Raw genomic sequence first — 26,443 nt, 5'->3', positions numbered from 1 at the left:
GTCCTTATTAGGGACATGTTATGTCCCTAATAAGTCAACAAGGGAACCACTACAGAGTCACTCAACCTGCAAGAAAAAGCAACCAAATCTCCCTCAAACTATGCCTCAATAAGTACCAGTTAAATACTGAGGTCAACATAGTAACCTATTGACCTCCCGTTAAAAGTGCTGGCCTTGTGCCAAAATTTGAAACTATTATTATTATTATTGTTATTATTAAGGCAGCAAGCTGGCAAAATTGTTAGCATGCTGGATGAAATACTTAGCAGTATTTCGTCTGCCTTTATGTTCTGAGTTCAAATTCCACCAAGGTCGACTTTGCCTTTTCTCCTTTCAGGGTTGATAAATTAAGTACCAGTTGAAAACTGGGATCGGTGTGATCAACTATAACCCCTCCCCCAAATTTCAGGCCTTGTGCCTATAGTAGAAAGGATTATTATTATTATTATTATTATTATTATTATTATTATTATCATTATTTAGTAGTCTTATTTTTATCACATGCTTTCACTTCACTACCGAGCGCAGCTCTGTGTGCCTTGGGTATGTGCTGTGGTTTGCTGTGATGCTCTTATGGTTGGTGGTGATCTGGCTGAAATGTTAGCATGCCAAGCAAAATGCTTAGCATCCTTTCTTTACGTTCTGAGTTCAAATTCTACTGAGGTCGACTTTGCCTTTCATCCTTTTGGAGTCAATAAAAATAAGTACCAGTTGGGCAATGGGGTCGATGTAATCAACTAGCCCTTCCTCTAAATTTCAGGATTATTATTTTTATTACTGGATTATCAAAATCATTACAGTATCAGCAAAAATATTTGCTGAACTTGTTTTGGTTCTTTATGTTCTGACTTAGAATTCTGCTGAGGTTAACTGTAATTATTATCTGGTGTTGATAAAACGAAGAATGTACCAGTCAAATACTAGGGTTGATGTAATCAACTTGCCCCTCTCTCCTCAAAAATACTGGCCTTGTGCCAAAATTAGAAAGAATTATTATTAGAGTTTAGAAATAATACATTTCTAAATCTCTCAGAGAAATTTATGCAGTAGCGATACGATGAAGTAGTTGTATGCTGTCAACTTAATGTGACAGTCCCTTGAAGGGAATAATACTACTGTTGGTTAGACCTAGGAAGCTGCACCACTTCCTGTCAGCCTTGACACATTTTCTGTGTCCTTATGTGCCTTTCATCCTTTTGGAGTCAATAAAAATAAGTACCAGTTGGGCAATGGGGCCGATGTAATCAACTAGCCCTTCCTCTAAATTTCAGGCCTTGTGTCTTTATTAGAAAGGATTGTTATTTTTATTCCTGTCTTCCCCTTGTAAACATAAGGACACAGGAAATGTGTCAAGGCTGGCAGGAAGCGGTGCAACTTCCTAGGTCAAACCAACAGTAGTATTATTCCTTTCAGGGGACTGTCACATTAAGTTGACAGCATACAACTATTGTTAAAGTGTTGAGCTGGCAGAATTGTTTATGTGTTGAATAAAATATGTTGCAGCATTTCTTCCAGCTACTTTACATTCTAAGTTCGAATGCTACTGAGGTCAACTTTGCTTTCCAACCCCTTTGGGGTCAATAAATTAGGTACCAGTTGAGCACTGGAGTCGATATAATCAACTAACCCCCTCCTCCAAATTTCAGGCCTTGTGCCTATAGTAGAAAGGATTGCTATCATCATCAAGAACATCATTTCCTGTACATGGGTACATGTGTACTCCGTCAATGCAATTCTGTTGCTGTATAGTAAAGCAAGTTTGTGGTTTTCATCTTAATGATGTTGTTTTATAAAATATGGTGGCCACCCTTTTTAGGAGTGCCGCCACTATATTCAAACAGAAGTTATAATTGGCTGTTCTTTGATGTTCTTCTCTATATCATTCATCACTACAGCTACTACTTCCACTGATACAATAATTATAGGGACCGCTCTTGCATCAATATTCCTAATCATCTATATTTTCTATTTCAATATTCTTTGTATTGGCTGAAATATTTTTTCCTGGTTGGGTTTCTTTTTTATTTTCTATTTTTTTTTTGTTTTTTTTTGTAGTTTGTCTATTCCAACTTGACCTTCTTTAAGTGAGACATTATGGTCTGTCGGTGTTATTCAGCTATGTCTGTAACACTGTGTAACACGATTTTTGTCCTTGTGTAGCAACTGTTATTTCGGATCTTTTTTAAAACGGGGGCCACATTTTTCATTAATGTTTTACGTAGTGTTTTTGGTACCGAAAGACTTTCAAACTTCGTATACTTATCTATTTTGTGTTATAGAACAGAAAAATATTTTTGTATTCGAATTTATTTCATGTAAAAAATTGTCTTATTTCGATAATTTCAACCAATCACTGACGTCCATTCAGCCGAGATACATTAAGTGCCGACTACATAAACAAATGATTCTTCGTTTTATTTGCTTTTTTCATTTTAAATTTACTTTAACCCTAACCCTAACTCTAACCCTAACCCTAACCCTAGGGTTAGGGTTAGAGTTAGGGTTAGGGTTAATTGTTTCAGAATCGTTTGTTTATGTAGTCGGCGCTTAATGTATATCGGCTGAATGGACGTCAGTGATTGGTTGAAATTACAGAAATACGACAACTTTAACATGGAATAATTTATGGATTTCTTTTTTTTTTAAGAAGACTAAGAGAAAAAGATGTTTTATATGACACATTCTACCAGTGTTCCAAGTTTCAAAGTGTTTCGTTAATGAAAAATGTGGCCCCCGTTTTAAAAAAGATCCGTTATTTCCTATTTGCTTACCCCTAGAAAGTATTAAAAATGGCTAATATTATTTCCTTCAAGCTTTGCTTTTGTTACATCTATTCAAACCCTAAAGAATCCCTCTCAACACATGGCTACGATGCTCCCCCACTACTTCTGCTCATGATCAGAGATGCACATATTGTCAACCACTTGAGACATGCTCAAGTGGTTAAGGTCAAGCAAGAGACAAGCAAATCTGTGGTATTGAGCAGAAGATTTGCTATAATGATATTTCTGCTTCAGCAACTCAGCACTGAATCTGTCTGAAATGTAATGGAAAGTAGGTCAGTTTCAAAACATTGATGTCCAGGTCACAAAGCAAAGTTTGAAAGGGAATAGTGGTCATTTCCTTTGATTTCTAGATAGAAGCAAATAGGAAATAACACTTACTGACCAAAGACAAAAGAAAAATTAAAATTTTGTTACACAATGTAATCATACAACTCCTACAGAGATATCTTCTAGATTACTTTTATAACCATGCCAAGGTTACAGTGATGTATGTCCTAAGTTTGGGGAAACAGCTAGAAGTGAGTTACATACACTCTATTGTCAGCTATTGTCCATCACAGCTATGATGGATGATAGCTGCAATAATATGATAACACCAATAATGTTTGTCACTTCACCATTAGTATCTTCACTAACAAGATGCTGGGTACAATGTTAAAGTGCACCCATGAAGTTCCAGTAGATTGTCACTACTCTTGGTTAGGGCTGCAGTCCCAACAGATCCTCCCCTGCTACCAGAAGATCCATTAAAATGTGTCTACACTGGCCAGGGTTGGTGTCCAAACAGGTCCTTCTCCACCATTTTTCGCCCCAAAAATCCAGTAGAATGTTGCTTCCATTTCAGGCAGTTAGGATTGCAGTCCCAATGGACTCCCCCTGCTGCAAAAAGATCCTGTAAAATGCATCTACCCTGGCTAGGGTTGGTGTCCAAACAAGTTTCCCTTCTCCCCAACACCACTCTCACACACACAGGCGCACCAACACTTCTGCCTGGAGGTCCAATAGAATGTCATTTCCATGCTATGTAGTTAGAGCTGTAGTCCTCACTGATCGTCTCTTGTATCCTCCAGAGTAGGTTTTCAGGCATCACGGTAGCAGCCCCAAAGTAGTACCACCAAATTCATGACCCTCTATTTCTGTCATAGAAATGCCGTCAGGATATTCCAAGTTGTCACAACTAACCATATCCTGATGATGTTAACAATATCAGAAGAGCTGTATTCTGATTTCTTTTTCCTCTTTATCTATTTCTATAGATCTCTTTTACTTGTTGCGCTGCCTAGAAGGGTTCAATCAATCAAACTGACCTCAGTAATTATTTTCCCTTTAAGTCGGGTGTTTATTCTCTCTGTCTCTTTTGCCAAATCACTAAGCTATGGAGACATAAACAAACCAACACCAGTTGTCAAGTGGTAGTGGAGGACAGACACACATGTGTCTATATTTATATGTATGTATATGTATGTATGTATGTATGTACGTACGTATGTATGTATGTATGTATGTACGTACGTACGTACGTACGTATGTATGTATGTATGTACGTACGTATGTATGTATGTATGTATGTACGTACGTACGTACGTACGTATGTATGTATGTACGTACGTACGTATGTATGTATGTATGTATGTATGTATGTACGTACGTATGTATGTATGTATGTACGTATGTATGTATGTATGTGTGTGAAGAGTTTCCTCATAATAGCTTTTGTCACAAAATTCATTTGCAAGGCATTGGTCAGCCCAGGGCTATAGTAGAAGACACTAGCCCAAGGTGCTGTACAGTGGGGATGAACCTGAAACCACATTGTTGCTAAGCAGGTTTCTTAACCTGTGCCTATGTAACATTATTTTCAGCCCCACAACTGACAACTGTTTCTAGTATTTTCTTGAGCCTTCATTTGTTGTTGTTGTTGTTGTTGTTAACCCTAAGCCTGCTCTGCTCAAACAGGCCAGTGATCAAAGATACTACAGCAGACATGGGTAATGAATTAAATGGGTGTAAATAAATATATTACAAGCTTTACTTCACACACTTCCATGAATTAATGAATTTCTTTTCTTCTGTCAGGCATTTCTTGATTTCCCTTGCTTTCCACCCTTTTCACTTTCATGCATGAACACACACACAGTCACACACACACACACACACAACATTAGATGTATCAGGAGTTATGTGTGTGTGTATGTACATGTATGTGTTTTATATATGCACATGTATGTCCTTGTGTATGTGTGTGCGTATACATAAATACGCACACACTTACACATACATTTGTGTGTCTGTTTGTGCTTCCACATGGGCTTCCATTTATGCAATTTTACACAAAGCTTTAGTGGACCTGAGGCCCTGGTAAAAGATACTGGCCCCAGATGCCAGGCACCAGGATTGAATCTGAACCCTGGTAATTGTGTATGTATGCATGCATACATACATACACACACACACACACACACACACACACACATATATGCACATACACACACATATACACACATACATACATACAGGTGTGGCTGTATGGTTGAGTCCTACGGTGTAACATCTTGTGAGTGGATTTGGTTTCGGAAACTAGAAGATGCCTTTCATATGTGTGTGTGTGTGTGTATGCATATGTGTGTGTGTGTGTGTGTGCATACATGCATATCCACATACATATTTCTAGATACATATTCACGCATTAAGTAGAAGGAGAAAAAGGTGTAGGGAAGCTGAGGAAAGGACAAAATCAACAAGGGAACCATGAAAACATCTGAATGACCTGCTAGAAATTACAGTCAAACTTCCCACAAATCACACCCTGGTATTTAGATATAAAGAAAAGAAGCATTGAATAATGTAGTCCTAGATACACTATGTTAGAAAACAAAGCTAGCACCAAACTTCAATAACAACAACAAACATAAGCCAATCAAGGTGCCTATAAGTAACTGCTTAACTTTCTAGAAGTAGCAGCTCAATTTTCCTCAAATCACTTCTTACTTTCTTAACAAAGAAAAGACAATATTGGATAACGGAGTCCTAATCATCATCATCATCATCATCATCATCATCATCATCATCATCATCATCATCATCATCATCATCACTGTGCTAACAGTTTTACTATTATGTATTTTCTTTGTTAATTTTTTTTTTATTATTGTGTTTTAAACTTGCCATCCTAATTAGTATTTATTATTGTGAAATGATATTGGAACAGTTTTTTAATTAACCTCAGGTGGCCCTGCAGTTTCCCCACCAACCCCCACTTTCTGTCCACCTTTTTCTCAATTAACCTTTGGTCTACTGGGGAAAATGTACATCACTAATTACCAACTGGGTCTAATGGACCCAGTATTTTTCTTTTAATTAAATCTTATTCAGACCACCACTATTTCTTAGCTACATTATATATGCTACCAGGTGAATGAAAAATTACTGCTTCTCACAAATTTTAATAGGAATAATGCAGCTTACAGAATATATTATAAATTTATAAAATGACAAAAAAATAGACTTACAGCTTTTCATGGCGGTCAGTGCAGACAACATTGGGATGTTCTTGGCAAACATGGATATTACAACTCTTACATGTAGTACGAGTTTTCTTGTCTGTTTTGGGGTTACACAAAGAACATCTTCATTTTTGCTTTGGCTGAGGAATCTCAAATGAGGCTGAAGATCATCTTCTTTTCTTGTTTGGTTCAGGAATGTTAGTGGAACTAGAAGATTGTTTGTCATGTTGTTGTTTAGCATTAACTCCAGCAAGTTCCTTTCCTAAGTGAATTAGGCACCGTCTTCTTTTATCCTTGAAACTTTACAAGTGAAGCTGTAAAGCAACAATGAAAGCACTCACTGAACTTATATCAATCATGTTGTAGAATATAACCATAGGCCATCTTCGAGTCATTCTTTTGCAAGTGTATGTCCTTACCATCTTATCTAGGGTATCCATTCCTCCTTTTGTTTTGTTGCAACATGTAATAATTTCAGGTTTCTTTTCAGTACTTTTTCAAGTGCATTGTACTCATAAGTGTGACTGCATAATTTTTCTTGGGACAATAAGATAGGATCATAGAATCCTTTTGAAATCCAAATATTGTGCTGTTAATTTCTCTTTCTTTTCCATTTGTGAAAGCACTTGGAAGTTCAACTCTGTTCTTTCTAATTGTTCCAACTGAAGTAGTTTTCTTGCTAAGCAGCTTTTGAACCAATCCTAGACTTGTAAAAAAATTATCACAAGCTATATTGTGGCCAGTATTTTCAAGTTCTTTTATTAGGTCTTCAACAACTCTTGAAGCTTAATTTGTCTCTCTCCCTTTTACTGGACTTTTCCGGTGTAGATTTGCATTTTCCAGGCATAAGATGTTTCACTGTTGCATATTGCCCAAATTATAATTCGATATTTCCCTGGTTTTGAAGGAATATATACCCGGAATACGCAGTACCCTCTGAATGAAACTAATTGTTCTTCAGCTGTCATGCATAAACTTGGAACATATCCATCTTGCATATTCTGATTCCACATTTCAAATACTTCTCTTATGGGCTCCAATTTATCATCACTTCTCTTTTTCCTTCTTGCACTAGCATCATCAAAGTGCAATACTTGTAAAATCTGTTGAAATCTTCCCCAGCCCATAATTCTGTTGAATATTGGGCAGCCATCTTCTTGACTCCATAACTGCATGACATCTTCATGTTTAGATTTATAAACATCTATAAGAATAATCAGTTTAATAAATTCAGAGTGATTAGTTTCCTTCCATTTATCTTTGTAAATAATCTGACCTTCAGCATTTGTCCATTTACGAATTACTTCAAGAAGATTCTGGCACATAAAGATAGTAAACCATGTTTCAATGCTATCACAAGACCTTTTAGCAAAACAGAATGGTCCACATTCTTTTTGCACAATATATTGCAAGATGAAGTTCTTAATGCTGCTTGTGTAAGAGAATTAGAATGCCAAACTTCCTGTCTGTCCCTAGAAATGTATTCCTCATTCATAATTGGGTGACTAGCAGATAATTGTTTTTGAGTATCTTCATCATTTGATGACACAGAACCTAAACTGTCCAGCACGCAATCATTTTCACCATCATCTTCAGAGCAATAGAAGGAATCACTACTATCTAATTCCAATAACCTTTTCAATATTTGGCCTTCATTCAAGTTTTCACATCTAGGCATATTGGAAAGCACAACTGAACTATCTGCAATTTGATAGTAGACTAAAGACAGATAATGCTCTCTCACATATTTATACTCTCCTGAAAGATGATACAATATATTGTAAGAATTGCGTCATCACATAGAAATTTTGCATCACCCTATAACCTAGCAGATTGAAGGTGATGCAATACCACACAAATTTACAGGAATATTTTCATAATTTTTCCTGTCGAATCTAAAATTCAGCAAATAAATTGAATACAATTTTATCTATTTTATATCTGATAAATATCTAGGAAAATAATATTTGACACTGCTTTTATTCTGTTTAGAATGACAAGAGTAATTGTCTGAATTTATTGCAAGGGCCAATTGACATATACGGTAATTAATGTATGAAGTGAAATTTTCTACAAATAAAAGAGAGTCAAGAAATAATAAGTCACAAGAAACCAGCAGAGTCAAATAATATAAACAGTAGGAAAATATAAACTGAAAAAACTGAAATGCGTCCAATGGACCCATTGGTAGACAGAAAGTTAAGCAATATTAATGGAGCTGAGTATCGATCATTTTTGGTAGTGGTGGTGGTGGTGGAGGGTTGTTTACGTTTGTGCTGGTATTGTTGCTGTCAATGTTAGTGCTGTTGTTGTTGTTGCTGTTTGTGGTGGTGATGGTGGTAGTGGTACCACTAGTTCTGATGCTCCAGCTCTTATTGTTTTAATCCACTTCTTTTAATTCCTCACCCCTCTCTCGCCTTCTTCCCATCTATGTCTCCCTCTAATTTAGATGATATGCACACAAACTCTATCTGTAGTTATGCATGCATATATGTCATATATGCGTGTACATATATATATGTGTGTGTGTATATATATATATTTTGTATATGTATATATCTGTGTGTGTCTGTGTGTATATATATATATATATGTAATATACATATATATAATATACATATATATGTATGTATATATGTCTCATATATGTATATATATCTTGTATATGTATATATACATGTATATATAATATATATATATGTATATATAATATATATATGTATATATGCATGTACAGCTCATATATGCATATATATGTTATGTATATATATCTCGTATATGCATATATGTGCTATATAAAGCTGAAACAGACAAGTTGACAAAACCCTCTTCAACTAGTCCTGTAGACTGTGTGTTTCGTCTGTAGCCATTTCACTCTCGTTAGGTCCTTTAAACCTTATGTACTTCCATTCTAGTTCACGGTAGGCAACAAACCAGAGGCAGGGATTTCTTATAATATAACATTCACTTCAACACCCTAGCAAATCTGTCTATATTAGAGATATAATTTTGCTTGTTACTGAGCCCTCACCACATCTTCTAGCTTAGCATATTCTATTTCACTGGACTGCAACCCTTCAGGGTCACTGCTATCAAGTCTTTTAGTTGATCAGACCAACTGCAGTATTTAAACTGGTACTAATGTTATCAAACTTAATTTATCAGTGTGTAGTTTTTAACTGCAGAGTTATGTCCCTGTTGAGGGTTAACTCCCTTGATATGGACTTAACTACAGTAATGTTTTACACCACATTCTGTAGTACACTGCGCAAAGTGGAAGGATAAGAAAATGAAATGTCTAGGCAAAATGTAGACTTCCAATCTGCCTGAAAGTGTAGTGACTCTGAACAAGAAGGGACACAGACCATAATGACCCATCCAAATCAAAGTGACATAGAATGTCGACATAAAACAGTTATTATTATTATTATTATCATTAAGGTGGTGAGCTGGCAGGATTGTTTGCACACCAAATGAATGCTTAGCAGCAGTTTGCCCATTTTTATGTTCTGAGTTCATATTCTGCCAAGGTCAACCTTGCCTTTCGCCCTTTCAGAATTGTTAAATTAAGTACCAGTGGTATACTGGGGTTAATGTAATCAGCTGTACCCCACCCCCAATTTTCTGGCCTTGTGCCTTTAGTAGAAAGGATTACTAATATTATTATTATTATTATTGTTATTGTTATTGTTATTGTTATTGTTATTGTTATTGTTGTTGTTGTTGTTATTGTTGTTATCATTATTATTATTAATTATTAAAGTGGTGAACTGGCAGAATCTTTAGTGTGTTGAACAAAATGCTTAGCGGTATTTTGCCTATTGCTATGTTCTGAGTTAAAAAAAAATCCACCAAGGTCAACTTTGCCTTTCATTCTTTCAGGGTCGGTAAATTAAGTACCAGTTAAATACTGGGGGTCGATGTAATCGATTCATCCCCTCTCCCAAAATTGTTGCCCTTGTGGCAAAATTTGAAATCATTATTATTGTTATTATTTCACCAAACTCGACTTTGCCTTTCATGCTTTTCAGGGTCTATGAACTAAGTACCAGTGAAACACTGGGGTCGATGTAATCGACTGGTCCCCTCCCCCCAAATTTCAGGCCTTGTGCCTATAGTAAGAAGAGGTTATTTTTCTTCTTATTATTATTTTCTACTCGGCACAAAGCCCGAAATTTTTAGGGAAGAGGCCAGTTGATTGGATCAACCTCAGTACACAACTGGTACTTAATTTATTGACCCCAAAAGGATGAAAGGTAAAGTCGACCTCAGCAGAATTTGAATTCAGAACATAAAGACAGATGAAATACCGCTAAGAATTTCGCCTGGCTTGCTAAGGTTTCTGCCAGCTCGCAGCCTATTATTATTACTAAGGTGGTAAGTGGGCAGAGCCATTGGCATGCTGGACAAAGTGTTTGGCGGAAGTTCATCCATTTTGACTTCAAATTCCACCAAAGTTAACTTTGCCTTTCATCCTTTTGGGGTCAATAAAAAGAGTATCAGTTGAACACTGGGGTCAATGTAACTGACCTGCCCCCTCTCCCAAAATCCCTGGCCTTGTGCCAAAGCTTGAAATTATTATCATTATTATTATTATTATTATTATTAGGTAGCAAACTGGTACAATTCTTAACATGCTGGACAAAATGTCTGGCAGCATTTCTTCTGAGCTCAAATCTCACCAAGGTCAAATGTACCTTTCATTCTTTCTAGGTTGATAGTATAAAGTACCAGTCAGATACTGGGGGGTTTATTGTAATTGACTAAACTCTTCCCTCTAAAATTGCTGGCCCTGTGCCAAAATTTGAAACAAATATTATTACTACTCTAGCTACTACTACCACTACCACTTCCTCATTTTCAGCCATTTTGTCTATAGTTTAATCTAATATTGATCCTTGCTTCAACTGTTCAATATTCAGCTGAGTCTTTATTGTCATGCATCAACAACTCTCCATCACGCTACATTTCAACACTGAACCTCATCACCCACACCATGTCCACACACACACACACACACACACACACACACACACAGTTATGGTAATCACTAACTATTTTTTGCTTTTACACTCTACCTGTTGATATTGATGATGGTGATGATATAGGATCTATGGGTATCTCTTCCATCTACCAGTGGATAATTGTCTCCTGTTACCCAGAATCTTTTCTTTCATCACTTATTTGTTTCAGTCATTTGACTGGCCATGCTGGGGCACTGCATTGAAGAACTTTTACTTGAATGAACTGATCCCAGTACTTATTTTTTTTTCTAAGCGTGGTATTTATTCTGTTGGTCTCTTTGCCTAACTGCTAAGTTACAGGGATATAAACACACCAATGCTGGTTGTCAAGCAGTGGTGGGGGACAAACACAGACACAGAGACACACACACACATATATGTATATAAATATACATAGATATGACAGGCTTCTTTCAGCTTCCATTTACCAAATCCACTCACAAGGCTTTGGCTGGCCCAAGGCTTTGGCTGGCCCAAGGCTTTGGCTGGCCCAAGGCTCTAGTGGAAAACATTTGCCCAAGGTGCCATGCAGTGGAACTGAACTCAGAACCATGTGGCTGACAAGCAAACTTCTTACCACACAGCCATGCATACACATATGCCTTTTTAATTTGATAAACAGAAACTGTGTGCACATGTGTATGTATGCACATGGTTTGTCCCTCCACCGTTTGATAATCAATATTGATTTGTTTACATTCTCACAACTAAGCTGTTCAATTCAGCCAGACTTTAAAAATAAGTATCATAGTTGATATGTTTTACTAAACCCTTCAAGGTGATGCCCCAGCAAGGCCACAGTCCAGTGACTGAAGCAAAAGATTAAAAGTATATATCATCATATGATGTGCAGCCCAGTCCAAGATTGCAGTCATGATTGCAAGCCTAAAACTTCAACCCCTGGGTCACAAGCCTTTACAGCCACCTCACCAGTCATCTCTTGGAAATAAATGATGGCTTGGTAGCATACACCATACTTTTGCCAATTGTTTTAGGTTCACACATAGTTGTAAATTTATACAAACACAGACACCCCACTCCCTAAAACCATCCTATCACCCTTAACCCAGCTAAACATCCAGGATGTAACAGGTGGTAGAAGAGAGAGCTGCACCGGCACCCAGTTGGTGGTTCCTTTACCAATACTCAAGAAGACGAAAGGGAAAGTTGGCTTTAGCAAGATTGGAACTTAAAATGCCGAGAGCCAGAACAAACACCACAACGAAATTTAATCCAAGTGGTACTCTGCCGCTTATAACAACAACGGTTCCAGTTGATCTGATCAATAGAACATTAACAAATTAATGTGCAGGTGGCTGAACACTCCACAGACACATGTATCTTTAATGTAGCTTTCAGGGGGATTCAGTGACACAGAATATGAAAAGGCTGGCTCTTTCAATTAAAGGTTCAACACATTTTTGCCAGTTGGGTGAACTGGAGCAACTTGAAATAAAGTGTCTTGCTCAAGGACACGACGCACCGCCAAGAATCGAACTCACGATCTTACAACCGTGAGCTGAATACGCTAAGCTATGCACCTTCACTACAATTTAATCTTATGCTTTAACAACTGTCAATCAACCACCTTTAGTGGGCTGTTAACGGCCTCGAAATGGTTGAAGCACCACCATCGAAGGAAAGCAAAACAGAATGTTTCATCTCTGCTGTATTCACTTATGATCTAATGGGTGCAAGTAAATATTAAAACTATGTTACATCTTCAAGTTAGGTTTAATTAAATTGTCTGAATACGTTAGAACATTTTAACAACAATACATCTCAGATATATTGACTAATCAGATATTATTACTTCGCTGAATGAATGCGGTTAAATTTACGAACTGGGAAATGCATGCCTGATACGAGAGCTTCTGTAGTGGTGGGGGCAGGGTGGGGTCTTAGAGGCTTGATAGCAAGGGCAGATAATTCTGCTTCGCTAAGTTAACCTGAAGCGCGTCATGCCCGAATGGTCTTCTCTCTACATAGCTGTCCCTCACCGCAAAAACAAAAAGCCCAAAGCTTTTCTTCTTGGCCATTTTATGCGTGCGGTGTATATCCATTTTGATCCTTGCAGTGTCTTCCTTTCAGTATTTTCTTTATTCTCCTCGGCTTTATTTACAAAAATTAACAGCTGCAAAAAGTTGTAATAAGTCAAGCTTTAAGAGAGAAAGTTTTTTAGTGTGTAAGGGAAATAACTCTGATGGAATAGTTATATTCCCTCAAATTATCGCCCTTTGTTTCATATTTATTTTCTATTTTATTTCATTTACGGAAAAATTTTAAAATAAATGGTCAAATTATAAGTACAGTAGTATCTATTCGTTGGTTTTTATATATCAGGTGTGTTATGGTATCGATATATTATTGTAGTCCTAGCAATTGATCACCTCTTGTTTCTCTCTCTCTTTCTCTCTCTCTCTCTCTCTCTCTCTCTCTTTCTCTCTCTCTCTCTCTCTCTCTCTCTCTCTCTTCTCTCTCTCTCTCTCTCTCTCTCTCTCTCTCTCTCTCTCTCTCTCTCTCTCTCTCTCACACACACACACAACTTAAAGCAAAATACGATTTAAATATCCACCTACTTGGTCTGCAAACCTGTGATTCAAGTCTGGGTCCCAGTGTCCCAGAGACACTTAGGGAACTGTGATTTCCATTTTAATCGGCTGTGAAGTTAAGAAGCTCACTTTACAACCATGTGATTTCAGTTTCAGTTCCCTTACGTGGAACCTTGGGCAAATGGATTTGTAAGACAATAAAAAAGAGTCCGTCGTCATATACATATGTGTGTGTGTGTGTGTATGAGAGAGAGAGACAGTTGGTGTTGCCTTGTCTTTGTGTCTCCTGATCGTTGTGAACAAGTGTCATCATTATACGGTGTCCTTTGTTTCTAAGCTTCTTTGAAAATATGTCTAGCCATAGGATAATGTTATTTTGCTTGGCAATATGATAGTTTGTGATAGAAAGGGCATCTGGCCATAGAAAATCTGCCTCAACAAATTCCATCCATCCATGCAAGCATGGAAAAGCGTACAGTAAAATTATGATGTGTGTGTGGAGGTGCATGGTTCAATGGTTAGGGCGTTGCATTCGTAATCATGAGATGGTGGTTTCAATTCCTGGACCAGGTGGTATATTGTATTCTTGAACAAAACACTTCATTTCACATTGCTCCAGTCCACTCAGCTATTAAAAGTGAATAATACTGCAACAAACCAGTATCCCATCTAGTGGGGGAATATATATGCCACAGTTTGGGGAAACTAGCCTTAAGAGCCTGTCATTCAGGAGGACCGTTAATCCATTTTTTATCCTTGATATAGTGCACCTGAGCACTGTATACAATAAGCTCATTATTATTAAATACACGCACTCACAGATGTCTGTCTAAGTATCTGAAATGAATTATTAAAAATATAAGCATTCCAACTATTAACACTAATCCTCACAGAAGGGATAGAAAAATGTTACATTTTATCTATACTTTTTACATAAAGATATTATGAAATATATTCGTTTCTAAAGATAATGATAATTCTAAAGAATTTTTTTATCAAAAATCTAATCTTGTCTTAAAGACAGTTCAATAAACTAAATGCATCAGTGAACATTCAGCGTCTTGGATGGTAATTAAGAAAGCTTTCTATTTATATCATGCCTACATGAACATAAGCTATTTTACTTTATATACATGTATATAAGGTGACTGACCAGACTTTTATGTTGCTCCACATTGCTAATCACAGTGTGCTTTGCATTGTTTTAGCCTTCGAGCTGACCAACATTCTCCCTTGATTGAAAAGTGGAATGGAGCAGCATGTAATGAAGTGTCTTGCTGAAGAACTCAACACACCACCCAGTTTGGGAATCAAACCCTTAATCTAGCGATTGTGAATGCAACAGTGTAGCCACTAGGCCACATGCCTTCACATTATATATATATATATATATATATATATATATATATATATATATATGCACACACACACACACACTTGGTAACAAGCAAAGGATCTGATTGTAGAAAATTCTGCCTCATAGAAGTTTCATCTGCCCTATGCAAGCATGGAACGGTTATTAAAATGATTATGGCAGTATATATATATAGATACTTCTTTGGTGCCATTTGTTGGCACGGTTCTGGCAAGTATTCTTTTTACCTGCTCGAACAAATACCTTGTAAATGACATTCTACCCGACTCTCAATGTGACTTCTGTTCTGGTGGAGGAACAAGGGATTTGATTTTTACAGCAAGACCAATTGGGTGATGAAATATGTTGAAGGCAACTGATTCCTTCAGGGCTCTTGAGTCTTGTGCATGATCCCAACATGGCATCACAAGATGAACAAAAGTTGCTGTGTACCACATGCATGTACTGATGTGATGGACCTTTTATGGGCAACATGTAAGTGCCCTTGAACCCTCCCATCAGATATACATTCTGATATCTTGAGGGGAGCTGACACCATGAGCCTTAAAGTGATAGCCTACAGGCATTGTTTACATTGGACTGGACACTTTGTTTGAATGAACAATCAGAAAATCCTTCAGCAGATGCTATGTGGTGAACATGTTCTTGGAAAATGCCCCCAGTAGAAACCAAGACTACGATATAAGGATTGTGTAAAATTCTTGTTGAAGATGAGAAATATGGGACATCAATTAGGGGAAACAATGCTTGTCATCACCACCAACAGAGAAGTCAATTAAAGGGAAAAGTGAACATTTCTAAATGTAAAGACTAATTTTGTCTGTGTCCACAATGTTCTTAATGGTCAGTGACGATCTTCCTCAGTCGGAAGTGGACAGCCATTGGCAGAGTTGCTGGACAGTAGGATAGATTGGTTTAGAGTATTTGACCTGCTTCCTTGAACTTTGAGTTCAACTTCTGTTCAGGTCAACAATGACTTTTGTTCTTTCAAGACCAATAAAGAAACTCTTATAATGGAACTTCATAGTTCTCTGGTAGAATTTACCATTAAAAGATATTCCTCGGACCAACATGATTATGAAGGAAAATGATTTTACTTGAAATTTGTCTCAAGCCTACTTGTTCATTAGGTTGGAACTTGTTCAGGTTTCCATGGTGTTTGAGTGACTGAGAATAGAAGAGCATCTGGTGATGGATTAGTGTGTTTGAACAGAATGTCAGCCTGTCATGAAGTTACACTCACTCCACCCAGCTATTTCTGAGACTCATGAAGCAATGTAAAATGAAGTGCCTTGTTCAAGGAGATAACACGCTACCCAGCCTGAGAATTGAACCTGCAGTCGAATGATTGTCAACCTAACACCCAAACCACTACACAACATGTCTTCCTAGAAATTTTACTAAACCCTTTCAAATTCTTGATTATTTCTAAAATTTATTGAAAGATATAAGCCCACATTAGCCTGCAGCCTCCCACCTTATAGCCATCTGTTACATGTGCTGGTACAGATATATCCTCCACCTCCTGCAAGATCATCCTACCAGGGCTTTACTCTCATTCAACACAGCAGTTGTGGGCTGGAAGACCTGCAGAGGCTTGACATCACCTTGGAGGATGCAGAGGAGCTGGCATGGGACCATCAGCAATGGAGGGCACGGTTGGACCTGGTTGGCTCTCTACATGATGACATCTCTTTTCAGGGTCAATGAAATAAGTTCCTGCTGAGTACTGGGGTTGATGTAATTGACTAGGCCCCTCCCCTCAAAATTTCATGCCTTGTACCTACAGTATAAAGGATTATTATTAATTGTAGTAGTGGCAGCAATGAGTTGGACAAAAATACTTCGCGACAATTCTTCAGATTTTTATTTACAGATTTCAGATTCTGCCAAGGTCAACTTTGTCTTTCATCCTTTCAGAGTTGATAAAATAAGTATTTTTTAAAATACTGGGTTTAATGTGATCAACTTACCCTTTCCCCTTAAATCAGCTAGCCTTGTTCCAAAATTTGAAACGATTATTAATGTTGGTCTCTTTTCTCTTGTTTTCTAGACTCGTTTAAGAACGGGGATGTGAGAGACTCTCCCACCTTCGCGATGGACCGCAAATATTCTGAGCCGATCCTTAGCAAAGGAGAAGGTGTGGAAGAGAACGCAATCATAAGATCGAATGAAATCGAGAATATCCCTGAACACATACGAGAGACTCCAGAACACACTTCTTCACCTCACAAACACAGGTATGTAGACACACCTCATAAACAAGGCCTTACATGTACAACCACCAAAAATATTAAGTGCCGTTGTTTTGTCATATTTGTTTGCCTTGGTCTCCACTCTGTTATCATTGAAAAGAACAAATTTGTTGTCATTGTTTATGTAGCAATAGATTTTGAAATCTTTTTTTTTTTTTCCACAAACTCTATTGAGATTATGTATACAGCACATTTCTGTTCATTGACTAACTTCAAGGTGGTGAGCTGGCAGAATCGTTACCATGATAGGAAAAGTTCTTTGGCAGCATTTCTTCTGACTTCGTTTTATGTTCAAATGTCAATGGGGTCGACTTCGCCTTTTAAGTTTTTGAACCCTTGGGTCAATGTAATCTGCATACCCCGAAATTGCTGGCCTTGTGCCAAAATTTGAAACCAATGTACGTTCCAATGTATTTTCTCATTTTAGAATGGGATAAAAAGATGTCAAAAGGGAGTAAAACTAGATTTCAAATTTTAAATTTAAATTTCTGTTCCATCTGCTCTACATCTTATTAATTTCAATTTCGAGTTTCAATTTCAGTAACAATTTCCAAAGTTTGTTTTGGTTTTCACACACATCGCCTTCTTGATTTATCTCGAATTTTAATCAACAAACAAATAATTAAAAGGAAAAAACAAGTCATAAAAGATACATAAAACGCATAATAACCACATAATACCTAAATAGTCTGCAACTCACATTATTGCGTTGGATTTACTGAAGACATTCGCTAATTACCTCCCGTTAGTATATTATCTCCCCTTTAACTCGCTTAAATAACCAACCCATTTCAAACTGCCTCTGGTTGGTTCTATAAGAACAAAAGTGGTTATTTTGAAACGCTTTTGTTTTGTTTTGTTATTCTTTTCTATGCTTTTATGTTATTTGTTTTTTTTTTATTACCCACAGAGATAATAATTACATATACAACCCTTATGTATACGATACATATATAATACAAAACCACATTAAAATACAAATTCAAAACCAAAAACATTAACATGAGTGAAGGAAGCTGAACTTCTAAGTTACAGGGACGTAAACAAACCAACACTGATTGATTGTCAAGCAGTGAAGGGAGACAAACACAGTTGTCAGGCGGTGGTGGAGGACAAACTCAGACAGAAAAACCCACACAAACATTATATATATATATATATATATATATAGCAATAAGAAAATAGAAGGGAATATGAGGTACCCATCGACTTGCAGACACTATATTCCGTTGATTAATCTGTTTATTTTACAACGAAATTGACAAAAAGCACAATATACAGACACTTATGACATACCATGTCATATCAGCAATTAAGATTACAAATTTAGAGGACATTTAGCAATTGGAGAAGTATATTGGATAGATACTATCCCTTAGTGGGTTGGATCCTCAACCCCTAACTCTCTTGGTATATACATATATGATGGGCTTCCACTGAGTCTACTAAATTCATTCACAAAGTATTGGTTGGTTCAGGGTTTTAGCAGAAGACCTTTTGCCCAGGGTACCATGCAACGCTTCTTAACCACAAAGCCATACTTTTTATAACTTGAAAGAGAAAATTTTTGTTTTGTTTTTGTTACTGATAGTTGCTTTTGTTCTTTTGTCATCTCTCTCTATCTCTTTCTCTCTCTGTCGTTACAGCCTTACTAGAAGTCAGAGCGTGAACCAAGACACCCCTTATCACTACGATTCGACCTTGCCGCTGCCTCCTCCCCCTCCTCCCCCACCCCCGGAAGAATCGGAAGAAGCCCCAGTACCCCTGTCTCCCCCGCAGCAGCCCAAGCTGGCAGTGTCGGTCGGTGATAATGGGATGGCCTCCAACAACGTGAACGCACTGCGTTCTCTCGACGGTGGCGACGACGACACGAAGAGGAAAAGGGTTAGTAAACGGGTTAGTGTTGTACGCTTTATCTCTCTCTATCTCTACTTCTTTCTCTCACTACCTCTCCCCCCCTCTCTCTTTTTCTCTCTTCCTTTCTCTGCTCTCTTCCTCCCCCTTCTTTCTTCTGCTTTGCTGTTTTTGTGTATCAGTTTCTCTGCTTCTCTCTCTCTTTCACTCTCACTGTATTTTGGTTCTCTCTCTCTCTCTCTCTCTCTCTATATATATATATATATATATATATATATATATATATATATCTATATATATATATATATATATATATATATATATATATATATAAATATATAAATATATATATATATATATATATATAAATATATATATATATAAATATATATATATATAAATATATAAATATATATATATATAAATACATATATATAAATATATATATATATAAATACATATATATAAATATATATATATAAATACATATATATAAATATATATATATATATACATATATATAAATATATATATATATACATATATATAAATATATATATATATACATATATATATATATATATACATATATATATATATATATCTTTCTATTTCCTTGCTCTGCTTATCTCCTTTCTCTTTATACTTGTTTCCACTCCCCCTCCCTCCCTCCCTCCCTAATCCTTCTTGCTTCACTGACAATGTTTACCTAACTACTACTATTACTATCAACTCGCAATAATTCAAATCAAGCAATTAACCATACTAATCACACACAAACTAATCAATCAATTTCAACTTATCTCTTGATTAGGGTGGGTGGGTGGGTGTAAAGGGGCACATGTACACAAACAATTTATGCACCCACATCATCCTTGTCAACGTCTTAACATCCATTTTCCATGCTATCATCAGTTGGTCAGCTTGGCAGGAACTGTTATGGCCAGGTTTCTACAGCTGGTTGCCCTTCCTAATGCCAACCACTTTACAGAGTGTACTGGGTGCTTTTTACGTGGCACTATCACCAGTACTTTTTACATGGCACCAGCACTAGTGCTTTTTATGTAGAATCCATGTCACTGCAAACAACTAAAGTCTGGACAGCTCCCCAGCTGGTCAGCTCCATGTCAAACTGTCAAACTCATGTCAGCATGGAAAACGGACACTAAATGATGATGATGATGATGATGATATATATATAAACACACACACACACACATATATCTATATATATAATAGAGGTTGCATCAAGTGTTGTCTGATATATATTTGTTTTAAACATTTTTTTAAAGTCAAAGCAATGCAAGTAAAATAAATTAAAATTACAGGTAAAAGCATGGTACTCTTACCTGGTATTTCAGTACTTCAGGATTAGGACTACTTCTTCAGGAAATTGACCTGTAATTTTAATTTTTCATTAACTTACATTATTTTGGTCTTTAAAAAAATATTTGAAACATTTATAAGTGCTTATAATGTGTGTGTGTATGTGTGTATATATGCATTACCATTAAAGTCAGTAATTCTGTAAAGTGGTTGGTGTTAGGAAAGGCATCCAATTGTAGAAACCATTCCAAAACCGACTATGGAACCTGGTGTGGCTCCTGGCTTTTCCAGCTTCTGTCAAACTGTCCAACCCATGCCAGCATAGAAAACGGACATTAAATTATGATGATGTGAAAGAGGAATGAATCGTCAGCTGCAAACACACACATGGCTAAAATTTTAGATATTTATTATGTAGTAATCAGTAACTTACAGGTAAGTATATACTGTGAAACATTTACTCCTGACATAAGTCCTTCTAAACTGTTTCCAATTTACAATCCAGGTATTTTCTTTATTTGAATAAATCTCAGTGGTCTTTGATACGAGCTATGGTGGCAGTTGGTCTTGCTACCTAACTCAGGAAATTTCCATTTCCATCAGTTTTTTTAAATTGTTGATATATGTCAGATGCAATTCTTGACAGGAGTGTCACTGTTTTTTTAGTGACAGGGCAGGATTTGAACTCAAAATACACAGAGCTACAACATACTGCATACAACACTCTAACAATCCTGCCTATCCACTACCTTGCACTGAAAAACTGAAAAGGCAAAGTTGACCTCTGCAGGATTTGAACTCAAAGCACAGAGATGTTTAACAAATACTACAAAGCATTCTCGTCAACACTAATGACTGTGCCACTTTGCTGTCATGTTCTTAATTATAAACAGCTCAAAACTGATTGGCTGTGAGAGAAATGTAAACCAATATTGCAGACAGTACTGCTGAGTGAGAGAGTAATCTCTTCTAAAAGAGTTCTACCTGAAATGTTACACTTTTCTGCTTTGGCCCAACAAACCAGTTTATTCCATTTTCAAGCTCTTTTAACTCATAACACTGTGTAACATAATTTTTGTCCTTGGGTAGCAACTGTTGTTTCCTATTTGCTTACACCTAGAAAGTATGAAAAATGGCTAATATTTCCTTCAAACTTCTACTTTTATTACATTTATTCAAGCTCAAAAGAATACTTCTCAACACATGGCTATGATGCTCCACACTCTAGTCCTGCTCAGGATCAAAGATTCACATATTGTCAGCCACTAAGAGACATGCTCAAGTGATTAAAGTCAAACAACTGACAAGCAAATATGTGATATCGAGCAGAATATTTGCTATAATAACATTTCTGCTTCTGGAACTCGGCACTGAATCTATCTGAAATGTAATGGAAAATAGATCAGTCTTAAAATATTGATGTCCAGGTGACAAAAGCAAAGTTTGAAAGGGAATAGTAGTGATTTTCTTTGATTTCTAAATAGAAGGAAATAGGAAGTAACACTTTCTGACCAAAGACCAAAAACAAAAAAAGAATAAAGTAACAGTGTAATCTGCTGCCACAGACCATCACCAGATTCCTTGGATTCTGACATAAGTTAACTTATGAAAAGACTCTTTTTCAGTTGCAGTATTGCTTTCAACTTTTGACCAATCAGGATCACTGGATTTCCTGTTGTTGTTGTGTTACTAGTCAGACATTTCTATTAGTTATATTATGTTTTTCCAGCGAGCTCCAGCTGATAAATCTTATTGTATAACAAAAGAACTCCTGATGACAGAACGAACATTTAAAAAGGACTTGGAAGTCATTACACAGGTTTGTGTTGCATTTCTTTGTATGTGTATGTTTTATGGGATAGGATAGTGCAAGGAAGGACATCTTGCTGTAGAATGATGCTTCAATGTATTAATATAACCCATGCTGGAATGGAGAAATAGACATGGAAACAAAGTTAACCTTTTTGTAACCATTTTTGAATTTTGAAAATAATGAAGAATTTAATCAAATAACTTTGTTGTTGTTTAGCTAGTGTCTGTAACATGAATATTTGAGGGAAGGCTTTAATTTAAAACAGCGAATTTGTATCAGAACCAAAACTCAATCTTAGATGAATTACAGAACACATGGATTGAGGGCCGTACAATATTTAATTCTTTTGTTACTATATTCCTGTAGAAATGCACTGCCTTTATTTCAATTCACTTTGCAAAAATTGAAGTATTTAGTAAAATAACTTTTTCACTATTATTCTACAGTTTGCATCATAAATTGGTTTTGAATTCTGGCACAAAGCCAGCAAGTTTGGTGGAAGGGCTTAGTCAGTTAAATTGACCCCAGTGTTTAACTAGTACTTATTTTATCAACTCCAAAAGGATGAAAGGTAAAGCTGACGTTAGTGGAATTTGAACCGAGATCAACTTTGCCTTTCATTCTTTCAGAGTCAATAAAATAAGTACCAGTTGAACACTGGGGTCAACTTAATCAATGAATCCCCTAAATTTTGATGGCAAGTTTTAATTTTGATCACTTTAAAACAAGAATATTGTATCATAGAAGCAGGAGAGGTCTCAGGTGGGATGGCATCAAAAGGTTAATTTCAATCAAGTGTTTGAAGTTTTTACCTTTCATTTCTTATTTCCTTGTTTTCTTTTTCTTTTATTTTCAGTCTTTCCAAAATGCTGTGAACTCTGTGATGCCTGATTATCTTTCTCATCTAATGTTCTCTACCCTTTGTCCCATCTACAACTTCCATTGCAACTTCATCAGGAACATAGAGCAGAGAATTATTTCATGGTAACTATTTCAAAGACAATTGTCAATTATTCTCATTCCACTTTCTGTTCCTGTTCTTGGTGATCCTGACCATTGATCTCCCAGGATTCCTCCACTCACCATCAATGTAAGAAGCACCATTGGCTCAGTTGAGCTCTTCTGCTACCGCTTCACAATCTGCCATGCTGCAGTGTCATGACTTCACCTTATTCCTGGCAGGGTGGCTCAATGGGCGCTATTCCTTGCCAAAGGGCAGCCCATAACTATGCTGGGCATGGTCGTCACTCAGTGAAGTATTTTCAAAATACCTGCATACCCTCAGCTTAGTAAAATGGACATTGCACCAGCATGGTCACAGCTTACAGGTTGAGACCAGTAAAAGATAAACAATATATGTATACCGTAAGTACTTGGAATTTATCTGAGTTTCACATTGCCAGTTATTCAAACAGTTGCTGCTACTACGTGTTTTATACATGTGACATTAAAGACATGAAAATATGACATATTTTACATGTAAAAGCTTGAATGTATCTCGTGTTTTGTACATGACAGTTGAACAGATTAATGTGCAACACATTTGCTAATGGTTTTTGTAGCCATCAACCAAAAGGCGATACAAATATTGTGGAGAGCTGCTGAGCTGGTCAGCAGCTCTCTAGCTGACCAGCTCCTGTCAAACCATCCAACCGATGCCAGAATGGAAAGCAGACGTTAGATGATGATGAACCTTTTTGCCTTGGTAAGAGGTTTGCTTCCCAACCACATGATTACAAGTTCAGTCCCACTGCGTGGCATCTTAGGCAAGTGTCTTCTACTATAGCCTCAGGTTGACCAAAGCATTGGGAGTGGATTCGGTGGACAAAAACTGAAAGAAGCTTGTGATATGTGTGTGGTGGGGGCATGCATCTCTGTTTGTGCCCCACCATCACTGCAACATGTGTTGTTGTATTTACATTCCTGTAACTTAGTGGTTCAACAAAAGAGACAAATAGAATAAGTACCAGGCTTAAGACTAGAATAAGTACTGGGGTCGATTCTTTCAAGGTGGTGCCCCAGCATGGCCGCAGTCTAATGACTGAAGCAAAAAAAAAAATGGTATATAGTCACACTGCTTCCCTATTTCATTCTTTCAAATAACCATTCAATACTGTTCTATTCCTTCTGTATGACTTCTGACTCTTTTTTTTTTTTTACCTCCCCTCCAATCCCCCCCCTCTTCTCTCCTCATTTATTTCTTTTCTCTCTCTTTTCATAATTCTTTGTTCTTTTTCTTTACAGGGAAGGCAAATATAACACCCCAGTAAATCCAGAATCGCAGAAAATTGGTAACGTCTTGCTAGAACTGGATACTGTCCTTCCTGTAAGTACCATTCTGCTTTATGCATCTTTTCTTCATGTTCTACACCAGTGCTTCTCAAACTATCTGATGTGGCACACTGGCAGGTTTTTTTTTTTTCCCCTAATGTGCCAGGGACCAGTAATATTTCTTTGTAATAAGGCAGCAAGCTGGCAGAAATGTTAGCACACTGGGCGAAATGCTTAGCGCTTCGTCTGTCTTTATGTTCTGAGTTCAAACTCCGCCAAGGTCAAATTAAGTACCAGTTGCATTCTGGGGTCAATCTAATTGACTGGCCTCCTCCCCAAAAATTTTGGGCCTTGTGCCTAGAGTAGAAAAGAATATTTCTTAGTAATATTAATTTATACCGTAAACAATATATATAATGAATATAATAAAAGTTGACAGTTTTTTTAATATTTATTTTATAAACAAATAATACGATATTACATAAGCATTTTATAATGTTTCTTTCTTTTCTGGAAACTCAATGCATACCGCAGCTGATGGCTTGGGGACTGGCACCGGTCTGCGGACCACCACTTTGAGTAGCACTACTCTACACTGTCCCAAGTCCACACATTTTGATTTTGTTAAAATTTATTTTGAGATGTCTTGACTAGATTTAACCCTTTTAGCATTCAGATTATTCCATTATATGTAATGCTTATTCATTCAAATGTATTATCTCATAGCTTTCAGATCTCAATGAACTGATTGTTTACTCTTAGGATGACTTAACAGGGTAATTGTGAGAGGCTTGATCTGGTCAGTTTACAATATTTGGGCCCGGTTTGAATGCTAAAAGGTTAAACATTGATTCAAAGCTTATCTCATTACAGAACAGCTAGTCTTCTTCATTACCGGAAATCTCCATCAGAAATACACACTTTCCCATCAAAATAAAAATAAAAACTAGGGGTGTATATAATATATGATGTTAAGAGAGTGCATAATATGATATTAGGAGGGTGTATATTTTACGGTATTATGTTGTCAAGGTTTTTCTCCACCTACTTGCTTTAACAAAGAAACAATGTATTAATAATAATAGCAAGCTGACAGAATCATTAGCACCCTGGGCAAAATGCTTTGCAGCATTTTACCTATCTTCACGTTCTGAGTTCAAATTCCACCATGGCTGACTTTGCCTGTCGTCCTTTTGGGATTGATAAAATGGGTACCAGTTAAGCACTGGGGTTAACGTAGTTGACTTATTATTTCCCCCAAAATTTCAGGCCTTGTACCTATAGCAGAAAGGATTATTATTATTATTATTATTATTATTAAGATAAGCTAAGTAAACGCATGGCCATCCATACAAACATGTCCTCTACATCCCTCTCTCAGTTGAAAGATCCTATTCTTGCTGGCTTGCAGGTGTTGGGGCTACGTAAAAGCACCCATGCTGGTGCCACATAAGAGCACCTGTGCCAGTGTCATGTAAAAAGCACCCAGTACATTCTGTAAAGTGGTTGGCATTAGGAAGGGCATCCAGCCAAAACAGACAAGTGGGGCCCTGGCAGCTCTCGAACTAGCCAGCTCCTGTCAAACCATCCAATCTATGCCAGCATGGAAAATGAACATTAAATGATGATGATGATGATGACGGTAGCAAGCAGGCAGAATTATTAGAGCGACAATCAAAGTACC

General features: G+C 36.8%; 1 protein-coding gene across 2 annotated transcripts in view; it reads left to right on the top strand.

The window, feature by feature from the left end:
- LOC106867809 (FERM, ARHGEF and pleckstrin domain-containing protein 2) overlaps window positions 1–26,443 on the top strand; it is a 343,165-nt gene that overhangs the window by 296,572 nt on the left and 20,150 nt on the right. Inside the window, exons 13-17 of one of the 2 annotated variants that reach the window (XM_089340665.1) lie at window positions 17,294–17,480; window positions 19,142–19,379; window positions 22,405–22,494; window positions 23,345–23,472; window positions 24,733–24,814. In XM_089340665.1, coding sequence (XP_089196791.1) covers window positions 17,294–17,480; window positions 19,142–19,379; window positions 22,405–22,494; window positions 23,345–23,472; window positions 24,733–24,814 — 725 coding nt within the window. Of the gene's footprint in view, window positions 1–17,293; window positions 17,481–19,141; window positions 19,392–22,404; window positions 22,495–23,344; window positions 23,473–24,732; window positions 24,815–26,443 lie in introns of both variants that reach the window. The other variant, XM_089340664.1, reaches the window with a different exon arrangement.

This window comes from Octopus bimaculoides, chromosome 23, assembly GCF_046866305.1.
Source record: "Octopus bimaculoides isolate indiv1 chromosome 23, ASM4686630v1, whole genome shotgun sequence".
Taxonomy (NCBI): Eukaryota; Metazoa; Mollusca; class Cephalopoda; order Octopoda; family Octopodidae; genus Octopus; species Octopus bimaculoides.
The sequence above is the reverse complement of the archived record's forward strand: the minus strand, read 5'-3'. Positions and strand labels throughout refer to the sequence as shown.